The sequence below is a fragment of the Cucumis melo genome, chromosome 5 (genome assembly GCF_025177605.1).
Source record: "Cucumis melo cultivar AY chromosome 5, USDA_Cmelo_AY_1.0, whole genome shotgun sequence".
Classification (NCBI taxonomy): Eukaryota; Viridiplantae; Streptophyta; class Magnoliopsida; order Cucurbitales; family Cucurbitaceae; genus Cucumis; species Cucumis melo.
This window is the reverse complement of record NC_066861.1, coordinates 28,033,637-28,049,790: the sequence shown is the minus strand read 5'-3', so window position 1 is coordinate 28,049,790 and position 16,154 is coordinate 28,033,637. Positions and strand designations below refer to the sequence as shown.

General features: G+C 30.1%; 2 protein-coding genes across 3 annotated transcripts; one reads left to right on the top strand and one right to left on the bottom strand.

Annotated features, from left to right (window-relative positions):
* Window positions 1–3,788: 3,788 nt before the first annotated feature.
* On the top strand, window positions 3,789–6,899 carry LOC103495988 (GDP-mannose 3,5-epimerase 2). 2 transcript variants are annotated; one of them, XM_008457709.3, is made up of 7 exons: window positions 3,789–4,177; window positions 4,292–4,702; window positions 5,033–5,126; window positions 5,214–5,343; window positions 5,438–5,570; window positions 6,128–6,335; window positions 6,444–6,899. In XM_008457709.3, exons 2-7 carry the CDS (start codon window positions 4,293–4,295, stop codon window positions 6,597–6,599), a joined length of 1,131 nt encoding a protein of 376 aa, XP_008455931.1. In that variant the 5' UTR covers window positions 3,789–4,177; window position 4,292; the 3' UTR covers window positions 6,600–6,899. The 2 variants fall into 2 exon arrangements, with proteins under 2 accessions (XP_008455931.1, XP_008455939.1); XM_008457717.3 differs by having other exon boundaries at window positions 3,844–4,041.
* Window positions 6,900–9,097: 2,198 nt separating this feature from the next.
* LOC103495980 (uncharacterized) lies at window positions 9,098–13,529 on the bottom strand. The gene is made up of 4 exons (XM_008457689.3): window positions 13,162–13,529; window positions 11,851–12,045; window positions 10,981–11,162; window positions 9,098–9,809 (listed from the first exon to the last, which is right to left on the bottom strand). Exons 1-4 carry the CDS (start codon window positions 13,448–13,450, stop codon window positions 9,477–9,479), a joined length of 999 nt encoding a protein of 332 aa, XP_008455911.2. The 5' UTR covers window positions 13,451–13,529; the 3' UTR covers window positions 9,098–9,476.
* Between the last annotated feature and the right edge of the window lie 2,625 nt (window positions 13,530–16,154).

The following is a 16,154-nucleotide window of genomic DNA, read 5'->3' as shown; positions in this document are numbered from 1 at the left end:
TAAACTTGTTGGGTCATTTGAACACTCCTAGTAAAAGTCTACAAACCTAGTTAATCGTTTTATTCACAACATACAAGTTAAAGACTATAATATCCCAAAACTTAAGATAAAATTCACAAGTCAATCAACAACCCAAAGCTTGATCCAAATCGATCAACAAGCCAGAGTTCAGTTAAAGCCAACCCATTAACTAACCAAAGATCAATCCAAGTTGATTAATATAGTGAACATGAGATCTTGATTGTTTCAAATCTTCAAAAAATATAGATAATAATTAAAAAAAAAAAAACTAAAGAAAAGCTTTTTGAACAACCCATTTTATGTAGTAGTGAAAGTGGAATGAAAAAAAAGTCAACAATAAAAAGTAAAAATAAGGTTTTCCATATCATAAGATTTGGAGATCTTGTAGACTTCTAACTCTCAATTTTCCTTCTTCAATTGAGGAGACAAATTAGGATTCCTCTTTCAAATGAAGTATGCTAATGATTATATAAAATTAAATCTTCATATATTATTTTTATTTGATCAAAATTGACTTAATTAAATATTTTATTATTTCCAATTTTAAATTGCATGTTTCTTAATATTTTTTAATGTTTTAATTTTGTTTAGATAACCACTCACCAAAACTTCTTGAAACTTTTGCTAAAATGTACAATAGCGAGAATTCAAATGTTTTAGCAAAAATAATAATAATAATAATAATAATAATAGCAAAAAAATTGAAAAAGATGTCGATTAGTTTTATTATATTTTGTAAATAATTTTAATATTTTATTATAATTTTTTAAAAACAAATCTTCACATTTTTTTTCTTCTCTTTATGAAAAATTAGTTTAAATAATAAAATTGTTAAAAATATGTTTTTAAATATGGTAAAGTTTTACTGTCTATGATTTAGTAATATAAAAAAGTTATAAAAAGTAGAACATTTGACGAAATATGTATACTCCATAGAAAAATAAAATGTAATAAATTTTGTCTTTTAGTGATTTTGTTCTATGAAATGTAAATAATTTGTCATTTTCTACTATTTTTTAAAAAAGCCCCATAATATATATCTATCGAAACCTATCACAATCTATTACTAATATAAAAAATAAAAGCATTATTATTTTTCTATATTTGAAAACAATCTTAATTTTATCCTTAACAACAACGATTTATATCGTAAAACATAACAATTTTAAATTAAAGTCTTCTTAGAATGAAAAAAAAACCATATATATTGTTTTTTCTTTCCTTAACTAAAATATTTATTTTATAAATACATGTTGTCGCTAGGATCGATACACGTAAAAGAAAATTATACAATTTTCAAAGTTTTCAACGTCTTCTTATAATGACTAAAGTCTACGAAACATCTCTTTTATTATTAATAGTGAGAAACAAAACAAATAATATATGAACCAACGCATTCTTAGTTGTATGTATTTAAGACAATACGAGTTGTAATGACGTGTAGTGTACTCTATTTTTAAAAAATATACTTCAAATCTTAAAGTTAGGTTCATATTTTCCCACTAAATGCATCCATGTGATAATATGTAATTTCTTAGACCCCAACAACTGCTTAACATCTTCAACTTTATTTGTTGTTATTACCAAATAAAGCTTTATTTACCCTTTAAAGAATATAACAATTTATATATATATATATATATATATATATATGAAAAGAAAAGTTGAATTAAAGTTAAAATTTTACTCATATCAACGAAGAATTCAATTTGAAACACAAAAAGTTAGAGAATATAATTTTATAACTTTCGTATATTTAAAATAATTTTGAAAGAAGAAAGTCAAAGGTTGACTAAAAAGGAATAAAAGACTATGTATATATAAATTAATGTTCGTTGGTTCAAAGTTCAATAATAATATTAAATTATAGTATTAGATTTTTATTTAAAGAAATTAACCATATATTATAATGCTCCATGGAATGTATTAGAGCTTCCTTCTATTAAAATCTTATTATAACATAATTATACAATATTCCTTCTTATAATAAACTCCTAGTTTGTAATTAATTTTAAAAATCATATTTAATTTCTTCCATTATTATACCAAAAAAAAATGTACTAATTTGAATATAATAAACTAATTAAACCCTATATATATATATATATATTATAGAAAAGTCATATTGTATGATCGCTTGTTTTTTATAATATTTTATTTTAGAAAATCTATAAATTTAGTAAGTTTGGTTATTACAAACTTTTTTTTATATTGAAAATTAATGTGGTCTTTTATGACATTTTTATAACTTTTTTATATAAAATTTAAATTAGTATGATAATTTATTGGAATTTTTTTATTTTACTTTTTAAAACTCTAAAATTTTATTATTTAAATTATTTCTATTTTTTTTAAAAAAAATCCCTCTAAAATTGAGTTGTTTTAGAACAAAATTGGGAATAATATGTCAATGGTCTCATTTTCTTTTTCATCTTTTTCTTCAATTTAATTTATTTACTTTGACTTCGAATGAAATGCAAGTCTAAAAAAAAAAATCATAGATCCTAAAGATATTTCAAAAACATTATAGGATCAAAACAAAGGGACAATACCATCTAAGATTCGGACTATGATTATACAAGAATTGATGGCTCTGATATTTACCTACATCTTCTATGACCTAACAACGTCATTCTTGCTTGTCTTGAAAATTTATTAGAGTGGAAGTTGTTGTCACACACTAGAATTAAGCATAAAAATAGAGTGGTTTGTAAAGATATTTGTAAAAAACAAGTAGAGTCGAAATTATTCGAAAAAGTAGGGCAATTTTTTCTTTTTTTCTTTTTGTTCTTATTGGTTTCAAACTTCTTATACACTAATTTATCGATTTTGAACATTTTCTTAACACCCATTTCGACATTCTTTTTAATCCCTTTCCATCTTAAATGAATAACCAATAAAGTAAATTCTTTGAAACAACTTTTGGGTCATTGATTTTTCCAATGAGATTTAAATTACTTTTTTTTTTAAACATTTCTTTATACTTTTATTAAAATTTCATAAATAATATTATTCTAAAAATACTATATATATATTTTTTATCATTGCTAAAATATTTTTGTAACTGCAACCTTGAGTTTTTCTTTAAAGAAAAAAAAGAAGATAAATTTATAAAAGAAAATGATTATTTGAAGTAATCAACTTTGATTCATTCGTCCATTAGTTCATATGTCGATAGACCTTTTTAAATATCATATCAACTAACTCAATCATTAAATTTGATAAATTTTAAGATTCATTTGTGTAACAAAATTATAGGGTTTGAAACTTATACGTTATTAACTACTACATTATTAAATTTTTGGAAACTGTCATAAGTAAATTAATTCTTTTAAATCAAACAATTAATTAAAAACAAGCATGAACTAAATCTTATATGTGAAGTGTAAAACTTTGTATGTCCCTTTGAAACTCTAGTAATTATTTGGGTCTTAAAATTTTTAATTTCGTTCCATTTGGATAAATACTGTAAAGTCATAAAATGTTATTCAAATTCAATAATGATTTCTAAATGTTTGTGTGAAACTTTTAATTATTTTAAGAAAATGTTAACTTTACATTTGATGTTTCTAACAGTGGTGTTCAAAGTGTAATGTGGATTCAGAGTACACCTTGTTTACAATTCACTTACCCTAAACTCGAAAGCAGAATTTGGTCAAAAAATGGTAAGAAAGTAAGGAACTTTTTTGTCTGAATCCATGAGAAGAGAACGGCCGTTTTAGAATGGGAAGTGCCGTTATCGAGCCTGAGCGATGGGACCATTGCCATTGGGAAGGTAAGTGAGCAAAACTAAAACGAATGGCCTTCTTTTCTCCTTCACTTCAACCTTCTCCTCTATTAATAGCGACCCAGAGCCTGCATCCTCTGCGCCACGCCATTCTATTCGACCCTTTTCCTCTTATCACCATTCATCTCAACCCATTTCATCTTCTTCCCTTGTTGTACCTCTTTCAACCGTCAATTTCTGCCTTTCTTTTTTCTTTTTGGTGATAAAAACACCCAAATTCCCAATTCCATTTTGTGGGTTTCCTCTGCCTTCTTTTATTCATTTCTAGATTTTCTTCTTTTGAGTTTTTGGGAACTTTTTGGGTGTTTTCCCTTCAGATTTAGGGTTTGAATTACTGGGTTGTTCTTAATTTCTTGTTATCTTTATTGGGTATGTTGTGTTTTTTTTGGTTTGATTTGTTTGAATTTTGTATGAACTCTTGTTTCTCTGTCCATGAGTCCTGAAATTAACCTTCCCTTTTGATGAATCTTCATGTCGGTGCAGAATGGGGAGCGCAGGGGAAACCACTTATGGGTCGTACACTTATCAGGAGCTTGAAAGAGAGGCTTATTGGCCATCGGAGAAACTGAGAATCTCCATTACTGGAGCTGGTGGGTTTATTGCTTCTCACATTGCCAGGCGTTTGAAGAGCGAAGGGCACTACATCATTGCTTCTGACTGGAAGAAGAATGAACACATGACAGAGGATATGTTTTGCCATGAATTTCATCTTGTTGATCTCAGAGTGATGGATAATTGTTTGAAGGTGACTGAGAAAGTTGACCATGTCTTCAATCTGGCTGCTGATATGGGTGGTATGGGCTTCATCCAGTCCAACCACTCAGTTATTATGTATAACAACACCATGATCAGCTTCAATATGCTTGAAGCTGCAAGAATCAATGGGGTTAAGAGGTTAGTTTTCGAGGAAAATTTTTCTCAATTCATGGTTTTTTGGGCATGCTTTAAATCTTTAAGTGTAGAGGGTTGGTTAAAGTTTTTTTTTTTTTTTTTTTTTTTTTTTTTTTTTTTTTTTTTTAAATTTAGGTTTATGGCCTTTGGTTGGGGGGTGGGGTCAGGATGAGCTAGAAATTTTTATGGGGGGAATGTTTTGCATTCTAAATCTTTTATGTGTATAATCTTTTTAATCTGAGATTGTCTCCTCCCTTGTTGTTGGCTTTGTCCCTACCATTGAGGAAGGAAGTACCCAACAAATGATTATGATATTCTATCATGTGAGTGCAGGTTTTTCTATGCTTCTAGTGCTTGCATCTATCCTGAATTTAAGCAATTGGAAACTAATGTGAGCTTGAAGGAGTCAGATGCCTGGCCTGCTGAGGTTCATATTTGCTTGCGTGTTAGTGATTTGGGCGAAAATACTGTGAGAAATGTGCTTATCAAAACCGTGTTAACGTTTGTTTTGTAGCCTCAAGATGCTTATGGTCTGGAGAAGCTTGCTACGGAGGAGTTGTGCAAACATTATACTAAGGATTTTGGTATTGAATGCCGAATTGGGAGGTTCCATAACATTTATGGCCCATTTGGAACATGGAAAGGTAGACCCTAATGAAAGAAATGGTTTTGTTTGATTTGAACTTACCTCTAGACAATTCTTGTGTAAGATCTAATGTTATGGGTTTATTCATATAGGTGGAAGGGAAAAGGCTCCTGCTGCATTTTGCAGGAAGGCCCTCACTTCTGTAGACAAGTTTGAGATGTGGGGAGATGGTCTTCAGACAAGATCTTTTACTTTCATTGATGAATGTGTAGAAGGTGTCCTGAGGTAAGAAAGCTCTAATGCTGTAAAATCCGTGTTTAAAATGTCTACTTTGTTGGATTTGATATAATCTTAAGCACACACCTCAAGGTGTCCCAAGGTGAAAAATATTTGAGACATTTGGGCCAAGTTGGCTGAGGAGTGGGCCATGTATCGTAATGCAAGAGCGACATCTGTTATGAGTATAAAAAACAACCAGAAAACAAACCATAATCTTAGTTTAAGTGCTTTTTAGCTTATTGGTTTTATCTCAACTCTAGCTATGGGAAAATGACCGGTGTAGATCTTGTGTGTAATCTGTATTCTTGATCTGGTTTGTTGTGAACTCGGATACGTGCTTATTGATTGACATCTTTGTTGAGCAAAGTAACGGATTTGCTTTCCGCCTCTCTTCTGTGCGTAGTTTTCTTTTGAGATCATGTTATGGAATGCTGTTGGATGTTTATACACCCTTGCTGCTGTGGCTGCCATATCTTTTCCCACCATTTCAATTTATACAAACAACTAAACATCGACTCACCTCTGAATGAGACTAAATTTGTGAAATTAATCTTCTGTTGCAGATTGACTAAGTCGGACTTCCGCGAGCCAGTGAATATTGGAAGCGACGAGATGGTTAGCATGAATGAAATGGCAGAAATTGTGCTTAGCTTCGACAACAAAAATCTTCCAATTCATCACATCCCTGGTCCTGAGGGTGTCCGTGGTCGTAACTCAGACAACACACTCATTAAAGAGAAGCTTGGGTGGGCTCCCACGATGAAGTTGAAGGTAAATTTAGATAAAATTAGCCTTTTGTTTTAACCTCAACGATCAAAAAGTTCTTCCATCATCACATAAGCTTTCCTTGTTCATCATTTGGTTGATTTTTGTATGTAGGATGGATTGAGAATTACCTACATGTGGATCAAGGAGCAGATTGAAAAAGAGAAGTCTAAAGGCATTGACCTGACAGTTTATGGATCATCAAAGGTTGTTGGTACCCAAGCTCCGGTTCAACTAGGGTCACTCCGTGCCGCTGATGGTAAAGAGTAATTAGTTAGTTCGAGATAATCTAATCGGGCTGCGTTGGACGACCTGAGCTATATAGTAAATGTTATCAAAAGTTGTTATTACCCCCACCCCTTTTTCTGTAGTATTGTGATGTTTACTGGATGCCTTAATATGTCTTTCTATTCTATTCAATTTTATACTGCCCTTTCCTCCCCCATCCTCTTTCCTTAAAGTAGGAAATATTTTAGTTTTCTTTTCCCAGTGAACTATAATAGTTCGCCTCATGTTTAAAACTATGTTGATTACAGTATTAGTATTTCAAATCCTTCTTTGTTACCATAATCCAGTTTTCTTTTGTGTTACAATGTTTACTATTTTCCATCCACTCCAAATTAAAATATGCATCAACAAATTGATATTGCTACTCATATTTTCATGTCTCTTTCATTATTGATAATGAAATAAATTAAGAAAGACAATCTGTCAAATGAATCAAGTTGATATTATGAGGTCCACCATATATATCTTTATTCAAAATCTTAATTTTATTGAATTGTACCTTAAACTTGGATATGAGTGTTATAATATTTATCTAGGAATCTTTTAAGATTTTTTATTCAAACTTGAATAAGTGTTGCATGTTTTTGGGTAGGATTTATTTGAAGAATAATGAATAAAATGTGTTCCAAGTATGTGATCGATAAATTCTTTTATATACACACACACAAACTTGATAAAGATTCTTAGAAAAAAGTGGTGTTGGAACAGTTCTTTTTTGGGTAGAAATTTGTGTAGTTTTATAGAATTTCACATTGGTTGATGATTGAATTGGTGTGTATTAATCAAATTTAATTTAGTAGAAAGTTTGATTTGATTGAGGTTATTGTGAATTCGAAGGCTTTTACTATCTTTATCACAGTTTAGAGGATGAAGTTTAAGTTCATGGTGATGATTGACTAAAAAATTTATTTGGAAGAAAGTTGATAATTTTCTTTAAAAAGAAAAAGAAAAAGATAAAAAAGAGAGACAATTTTGAGTACCGAGTGTTCGGGTTTTCTTTCATTTTGTTTTCATATATTTCAAAAAATTAGTATTTAGAATCTTACCCAAATTATAATAATTAACTTGCGTGAATCATAATCGATATGTTAGCTACGTTAAGAGAATGTTACCAAAAAATACGTAAATCAATGTCTTTAGGGTTTATAAAGTTTATATATTGTAATCTCGTGAATTTTAGGTCATAATCGTAAATAACCATAAATAATTACACATGTCAAATCCAAATGTTAAAATGACAAGACCTCCACATTAGAGCATTCAAAAAACAAAAAAACAAAAAAACCGTAAATGAATTAACTTTATAAACTTCGTAAAGAAATCAAATATTTATTAAAGAACTTAAAACTTTTTCTTCAATTTAAAAGAGGACAACTTACAATTCTCATTCAATCAAACCAGAATAAGTTTAATTTTTTTTTTCCCTTCTTTTACATGAGTTTCATACGAGATTTGAATTGTTGGTTGAATATTTGTGGACTTCAGATTTAAAGGGAATTATAGAAATGACAAGGTCGAATTATTAATTGAAGCAATGAATCACAATGAAAGCAAAATGTGATGGGTTGAACTTGGTGCCAATGACTCCACCCTTTTCCCCATCTGCTTGCAGCTTTTTGCTTTGTGGTTCTTATGAAATGATTTGTACCTTTCATATTTCGTACCATGTTTTTAACTAGTAATAATTGATGCATCAATCTTTATGAACTTATTCTATCATAAAAAAAAAAAAAAAAAAAAAAAAAAAAACGTTTTCAAAAAGAGGTGAGAAGAATTTATCATATAAATGAAAAAGGATTTCTTCGACCTCCTCCCACCATTTCTCTCCCATCTTTAATAAATTAGCAACGTTAATGATTTCATACATCCAATTTAATTTTCATAGTAAAATTGGGAATAAAAATCAATTTATATATATCTAAGAAACAATTAAAACAATTTAAATGAACTAATAGAAGCAATTAAATTCAAGAACGAATATTTTTAGTTAATTTAAAGCAATAAAGTATAAGAACAAAATTGAAAAATTAAATAAGAGAAGGATAGAGATATCGACAGATTTTACAAATTTCAACACTCAATAAATGAATCCAATGATCACATTTATTTCTAAACTAGTAGAGAAAAATAGAAGACTAAGGCGATGAACTACCTCCATTATCTATTTTAAAACAAAATCAAATGAGAGTCTAAACGTGTTTCACGTATAAAAGTTGGTTTATATTGATACAATTATTCTCTCAATTTGTATCTTTTTACACTTGAAAACAAAAAGGTCTTGGGTTCAAAATTCCATACCTACCCAAATGTACCGACAAAAAAGAGTACAATTATTTTTTATGTTTTAAATGATGGAACCCAAAAGTTTAGGGGAGAGAAAATATAAACTTTCAAATTTTTTTGTTTGTCAAGAATATATGTTTTAACCAACTTAGGTTGACAAGCTACTCTATCTAAACCCATTGAGTACAAGTTCTCCAAATTCAAATTTTAGATAACCATTTGATCCCACCAGATAAAAACTTCACTAAGGAGCACAAGAATTTTGTCAGTAGGATTACAAATTGTTCCTCAAAAAAAAAAAAAAAAAAATGTACACAAAAGAAGCATAACCAAAATGATGTATTTTCATACTTTTGATTTTGTATGTCATGGTATAGAACCTGTTGGCCACCTTATGATCAAGGACCTTCAAATTCAGTATGGTATAATGAAAATGACTATGATCTCAATATTATAATTACCTTACCATTAAATGCTCGTACCTGATCATAAGAGAATGATGATTGTATCGTAGAAACAACCAATTCTTTAACTGACAATCCGAGCTCCTGATTTTACACGGTTGCCACCTTTTGTTCATTTGTGCTCCCAATCATCATAATACACAGGACTTGCTTCAAGCTGCTCCACAAATATCTCCAAAATCTCCTTTGCAAGTTTTTCAAGTTGAATTTTGTCAGTTATTGAACCACATTTCTCTTTCGCTATATCAGCAAATATTTCATCATAGAGAAGAACCACGGCTTCATTGGTTTCTGTAGGTGGTGGTAAGCCCAGTTCCTTCCATTCTTTTTCGAAGTAATTCCTGATTTTTTGCAAAGTTGTTACCCCATTCTCTTCTTTATAGGTTCCTTGCCACTGCCAGAGCTTTTCTATGACATCGTTGAATTGCTTTTTGTCAGCCAAAAGCTGCAAATTCATATCAGAAATTACAATATATTAAGAATCGAAAATCAAAGGTAAATAGAAAACATAAAAGAAAAAAGACAGATTTATGTGGTTCACTATCAGTGTGTTAACTATGTCTACAAGGCAGAGGGAGAGACCTCTAAGGTTATAGAGAGTTTATATAGTGCACTTCAGCAAAGGTCTCATACTTGGTCCTTCCAAGCATTAGATACCAGATTCAAGGCATTACGACAAAATATTTTCAAAATTGCTCAGTTTCTAAATAAAAGTTAGAAGTCAAGCCAGGCAAGATGAAAAGTTTATTGACTTCAGATGGCAAAAAGAAAAAGCTACCAGATCTCATTGTGTATATGTATATTCAGTTTACAATATGTGAAGTGCAAACTTAATTTAAAATGCGTACACTTAATGATATCATTTATCACTTGAAAATTAGGGTTGTTCAATAGCAGATCTCTTGCGAGATCAGTTCGGCTTGGCTGGTTGAGATCAATTTGGATTAGCTCTAGTTCATGTAGAGAATATGGTTGGAGGAGCTAACTGTAGAGCAATTAGACACACATTGATATGGATCAGAATTTGGTAACTTCAACTTCGGTGAACTGCACCCAGTGGTAGCTTTCTTATCATCATAAGACCAAAAGAAAGGAAGTTTTCCTCAAGTATAAAAGAATAATTTCCATTTTACATGGTATTATGTGCAATGGATGGTGCTTTACCATCCAGAAGTTGGTTACAAAAGTGCAGAACTTAAGAGGAAAAAGCAACACTGCTGGTTAGGGCTTACCCGTTTTACTATGTACTGTTTGATATTTCCAATTCCCAGTATCTGCTACTGATAGTATATAATGTTCAATTTACCAAAGTTACCAATATGAGTTATCAATTACATCCCTTAAAATGAATCCAGAATTTGAATGGATGGAACCCCTTTAGAACGTACGATGTAGGATGTAGATAAGGCCAGTAAAAAGAAAAACAATCAAAGAAGATATGCTAATAATGGTATCAAGATTTTACTGCACTTCCATAATAAAAATGGGTCTAATACAGTTCCATAGTTTTCCATAAAGATTGGTCCGTTTACTACACTTCTCATATCCAACGGCAAGGAAAAATTATTTTTGAAAGGTATGTCCAAGGTAAGAAAAGGAATGGCAACATGATTTACCTTTTTAATCTGAGCTCCATTAGTGATCTTGATATTTTGAATGAAAACATAAGGCTTTTTTGCTAGAGCATCTGCCAACTCTTGAAGGACAGCCTGAAGCACTTCTGCAAATTGAGCTTGACCCAATTCAGTGCTACTCTCCACTTCATGTTTTTGCAAAATGTCTCTCAGCAAAGGATATTCTGTTTCACCACAAATATGTTACATAGAGAAGTTCGTTGCAAGTGCAAACACTTAATCACTTCAAATTTGAAGAGACTGCCTTTTACTAATTAGCTAAAAATAGAAGAAATCCTCAAAACTAAAGTTTTAAGTCATATCAGAGAGTTGCTTGAAAGCCATTTCCAACTTAGGAAATACCATAAAGAATGTTTTAAACAAAAGTTTCCCATTGATGAGATCTAATCTCATCTCCTTAATGATATTAAATATTTTGGAAATTCTTGCACATATTAAAAATGGAGAATATTCATAGTAGTAGTATTAATGAGAAGCAATATGGTTTTTCTGCAATTGCTTAGAGACTTGTACTAGCATAATAGCTCTATGTGACTCCTGTACCACTAAATGGAGGATCAAAATATCCTCGAAGAAGCTTATGTAAAATAGTTTTAAGCATGATATGTTGAACACACAAAACAGTGTATATAATTGAGCAGAAAATTTTGAAATTCTTCACAAGCAAGGGCTTACCAAGAATTAGATAATTAAAAATAGATTATCACTCTTCATTTTAGAAGTGTGTATAAATGTGTACAATATAATTCTCCATTGACACCAAGTAAGGATGGGAAATACATTACCAAGAATTAGATAATTGAAAAAAAAAGGGAAAAGAATGAGAGAGAGGAAAGTAAAATATGAATAAACCTGAGAGAGGTGGTACACCCGTTTCAACCCCCATGTGGACAAGAGCATTTTTAATCTCACTCTTCTTGATCTTTCCTTTATCTTCTGTATCTAAATCAGTGAAGAGAGTCTCCGCTAGCATTGCAAAATCATCTTCATCATCTAAGAAAATACGCAAAGTGCTCCCATCCAAAATTGATACTAAAAGAGGATCATCTGGAAACACAAAAACACATTAGTAATGTTCTTCTGCTATATAAATAAATTCAGAGAAAAATATTTAACAAATCAATTACTATATAAACAATGACAAACGGCATGACCTCAATAGAGAAGTGGACCATCTGGAACAAAAAGATGATCCACGAAAGCAAGCTAAATTTCATGAGCCAGTGCCAACTACTTACTCATTCTGTTTGTGCACAAACAGACACCATATGACAAAGGGAAGTGCTAGAGCATTGTTTACAAAGAAAATACGGTCATAGCAGAAGACACATTACTAAAATATAGGTCTGAATTATACTCTACAAAAAGGTTAGGGATCATTGGTCACGAGTTAGTCTCACTGTCCGCGGACATTCAAATTTACAAAAAAGTTATACCAACCGGAGTTGTACACTTCCATATATTTTTTATTTGAATATAACACTGCCCGTGCGTCTAGATGTTGTCATATAACTAATCAGATGGCCTTACTGCTTAAAATTGGCTGAAATGGCCATATTATTCAAATGCCTCAAAGGAAATCCTAAGAAATTTATCACTTTTCAGCTACAAATCCGCACATTAGGAACCCATCATTTCCTCCTCTATTCAAACCCCGGTTTCCCATAAGATTTCACAAATAACTCCAAGCCTTCCAACCCCTGCTCCGTCAAACATATTGCAAGACAGTAGTGCAGACTCAAATTATAGCACTTGTCCACAATAACCAATTCATGAAGTATCTTTATTCTCACCACACAAGCAAAATACAAAGTTATCAAGGCAATCCTCAATCTCTCTACAAGATTAAAATGGTCGAACCAGACAGATATATAATATCTGTACCGAGGTGCATATATTCTAAAGTATCAGATTATAACATTGGCAATCAACGCCCTACACCTGTTTGAAATCCACTCAAAAGACCAACAGTTAAACCATCCGTTCAATTTCAACACACTAAAAAAATTTCTCCTCCATTATTCGCAATCTAAATCGTCAAATTCACGAAGAGAAAAAAAAACACTCAATCGTACTCCCGGAGGAGCTGCCAAGAGCTCATACAACGAAATATACGAACATTACGCGCATTCAGACACCATACATACACACACAACAAGATACCTCGTAAAATATCGGCAATCGCAGACACATAGTCCTTGAGAATCTCAGAGGCTCGTTGTGGAGTGAGCTCGGATCGTCGGAAAGCAACAATGTCGTGGAGACCGATGATATTGAGAGCAGATGATTTGAGAGCCTCCGGCAAGGGGATCCGGAAGAGAGAGGAGGAGACAGTGGAATCGGCGAGGTCGAGGAGATGAGCTCCGGTGAGAAGAGCATCGGAGAAGGGGGGAGTAAGGTCAATGTCTCTTAGGTGTGTGCCGTCAAGGACGGTTATTGGGCCTTCTGACATTTTTGGTGGGAAGAAGAAAAAATCTCGAGAGAGAGAGAGAGAGATGAAAGAGTTTACTTGGAATGCGGAATATCGGTCTTCTCGTGAAAATTATATATATTTGTTAAATTTTCATAAATATAAAAACTTCCTTATTAAGCCATCATTTTTTTAAATATTTTTTTCTAAAACAAAAAAAGTCGTCTAGATTTGAGTAACAAAATATCAAATCTAACAAAACGTCCTTTATATTTAGGTAACAAAATAGTCAAATCAAAATATAAACAATCATTTACGGAAAATTTTAAAAAAATCATTTAGATTTACAAGTTTAACCTGAACAATTGTTTAAAATAATAATAAAAAATCTTAAAAAAATAGTGTGTAAATCTAAAAATGTTTGACATTTTTCCGTTTTAAAAATTGTTACATAGAGTGTAAATATTTTGCCCTTTCAAAAAACCTTTTGTATATATTTCATTATTAATAAAGTCTATACAATTTTTTTTTAAAAAAAATGTAAATGGTTATAAATTTTAATTTGTAGTCTTTAAAATAAAATGTTTGGTTATTGAAATTCTAATGGTAGATCGATACCATATGCGAGAATAATTGCTCTAGCATCATCGACACATACCAAGATGCAAGTTAGTGACGTTACATACAATATTGTATAAAGCGACAAGTGAAAATAGATTGAAATAGTGAAAGTTGTAAACATGAAAAAAGAACTAATGTTGTGTTTAATTTTATTTTAAACTATACATTTTTAATTATCAAATTCTCATCATATGAGAGTAGAGTTCAATTATGTCTAGTAGATTTCATGATTTTTTATTAGATTGATTTCTTGATTTTTTTCAGTTGATCTTGTTTACACAAATATAAATTTAATTGAATTCCAATGTGTATTTTTAGTTGAACTTATGACGAGAATGAAACGATTGAACTTTGAAAGATTAAATTAACTTTAAACATTTCACTAACATTTTTTTAAAATAAACAAAACAAATCGAAAGACGTTATAAGATGGAGCTTTTTTATATATAGCAAAATGAATAAAAAATATAACAAAATTTCTAGTTATTTCTATCGATGATAGACATTAATAGACACATATTGAGTTTTATATTAATGCATGTCACATATATTGAGTTTTATTAATGTCCATCCGTGATATTGATATACACTGATGGAAGTCTATCAATATCTTTCATTGATGGAATACAAAATTTTAGTATATATTTATAAATATTTTCAAGAATCTTTTCGTTTATAATAATTTTCTTTGTAACAATCTACAGTTAAATTATATATAATAGTACATATAGAATGCAATCATTTAAAATTTTAAAAATATAAATAGGCATTAACATGTGATACTATACTTGTAACGTCCCAGACCTAGGATCTGAAAATTGGATTCGGCTAGACTTGAAATTCGTATTTGACAACTAATGATCTCGATATTTCCTTGTGTCCTTAACACGGGTCCTTAGAAAAATTTTTAGGAAGTTATCCAACATAGAATTGTTCTAAACTAAGCATACTTAGTCATAAATTGAGCCACCGAAAAAAATGTGCATCTTATTTGTATATGTATAACTTTTAATTCTTTTAAGCCTTTTATAAATTTACTTTTATATCCTTAAGATCTCTCTCATGCAGATGTGATATCGTTTCATTTCATATTCCTCTAGTAAACTCAGAGTATTACTAATTATTTCAGGTTCTTAAAATTCCTTTAATGCAGATATGATATCAATTTATTCATGACTCTTTCATAAACTCAATAAAAGTAGATTTTCTTAAATCTTGATCGATAAATATTTGATTTCTAAAGTGGCAATTATTTAGGTAGAATTTTTAAATCGACTATTCTCACATATTTCCTACGTAAGTATTTGAATCCTTTATTAGACATGCTTACCATATCGAAGTGTTCTTTATACGTTTAATTCTCTAAATCAATAAAAAAAATTGAAATGATAACTAAACAAAGCCTACGAAAAACAACATTATTATATTTTAAAAAAACCATTATTTAACTTGAGAAAAAAGAAAGAAAAAAACAATCTTTGAATTGTAAACATTAGTCATTTTAATTTAATCTAACTTATTTTCTTTTTTAAAAAATAATTTTATTTAATATTTTGTATTATATAGATATAATCAAAATTTCCTTGTCAATGTAATTAACAATAACAAATAATTTATATGAGAGAACAAAAAACTTGTTTGGAAAACTAACAAACACTTCTGCCAAATAATTTTCATTTTATTTTGTTGAAATATGACAAATAAAATATTAGATTAAAAAAATGAAATGAATCCCAATAGTTAATAAACAAATGCTAATTTACAAATTAGAGTAATTTCTAATTTCATTGCAGATTTTGTCCAATAGTGAAGAAATATATATATACTGAACTTCTTTAATTTTTTGTATCATGAAAATCACCTATTTTTTAGGACTTAGTCAATATGTCCACAATTTTTTCAAACTATAAGGTATTGTGTGACAATGAGTTTAGTAAATAAAAAAAAGGAAATATGTGGGTCTACAAATTTTATTGCTTACAATTTGTAGTTGAAAATTTTAGATGGAGGAATTGTTAGGGAACATTTCTTTATTTTTAATTTTTCTCAAGCTATTGTTTTTCTTCTTCTTATTTTTATGAAACCTTCTTTGAAATTGTAATCCGATTTCTTTTTCTTTTTAACT

What these genes read in the sequence shown, in the direction of transcription:
- LOC103495988 (XM_008457709.3), top strand. Translation starts at nt 4,293, where the DNA reads ATGGGGAGCGCAGGGGAAACCACTTATGGGTCGTACACTTATCAGGAG. An exon ending in CCCATTTGGAACATGGAAAG is followed by an intron (nt 5,344 to 5,437) that starts GTAGACCCTAAT and finishes TTATTCATATAG; the next exon opens with GTGGAAGGGAAAAGGCTCCT. An exon ending in CTCCCACGATGAAGTTGAAG is followed by an intron (nt 6,336 to 6,443) that starts GTAAATTTAGAT and finishes TTTTGTATGTAG; the next exon opens with GATGGATTGAGAATTACCTA.
- LOC103495980 (XM_008457689.3), bottom strand. Translation starts at nt 13,450, where the DNA reads ATGTCAGAAGGCCCAATAACCGTCCTTGACGGCACACACCTAAGAGAC. An exon ending in GATTGCCGATATTTTACGAG is followed by an intron (nt 12,046 to 13,161) that starts GTATCTTGTTGT and finishes TTGTGTTTCCAG; the next exon opens with ATGATCCTCTTTTAGTATCA. An exon ending in GGGTGTACCACCTCTCTCAG is followed by an intron (nt 11,163 to 11,850) that starts GTTTATTCATAT and finishes GTGGTGAAACAG; the next exon opens with AATATCCTTTGCTGAGAGAC.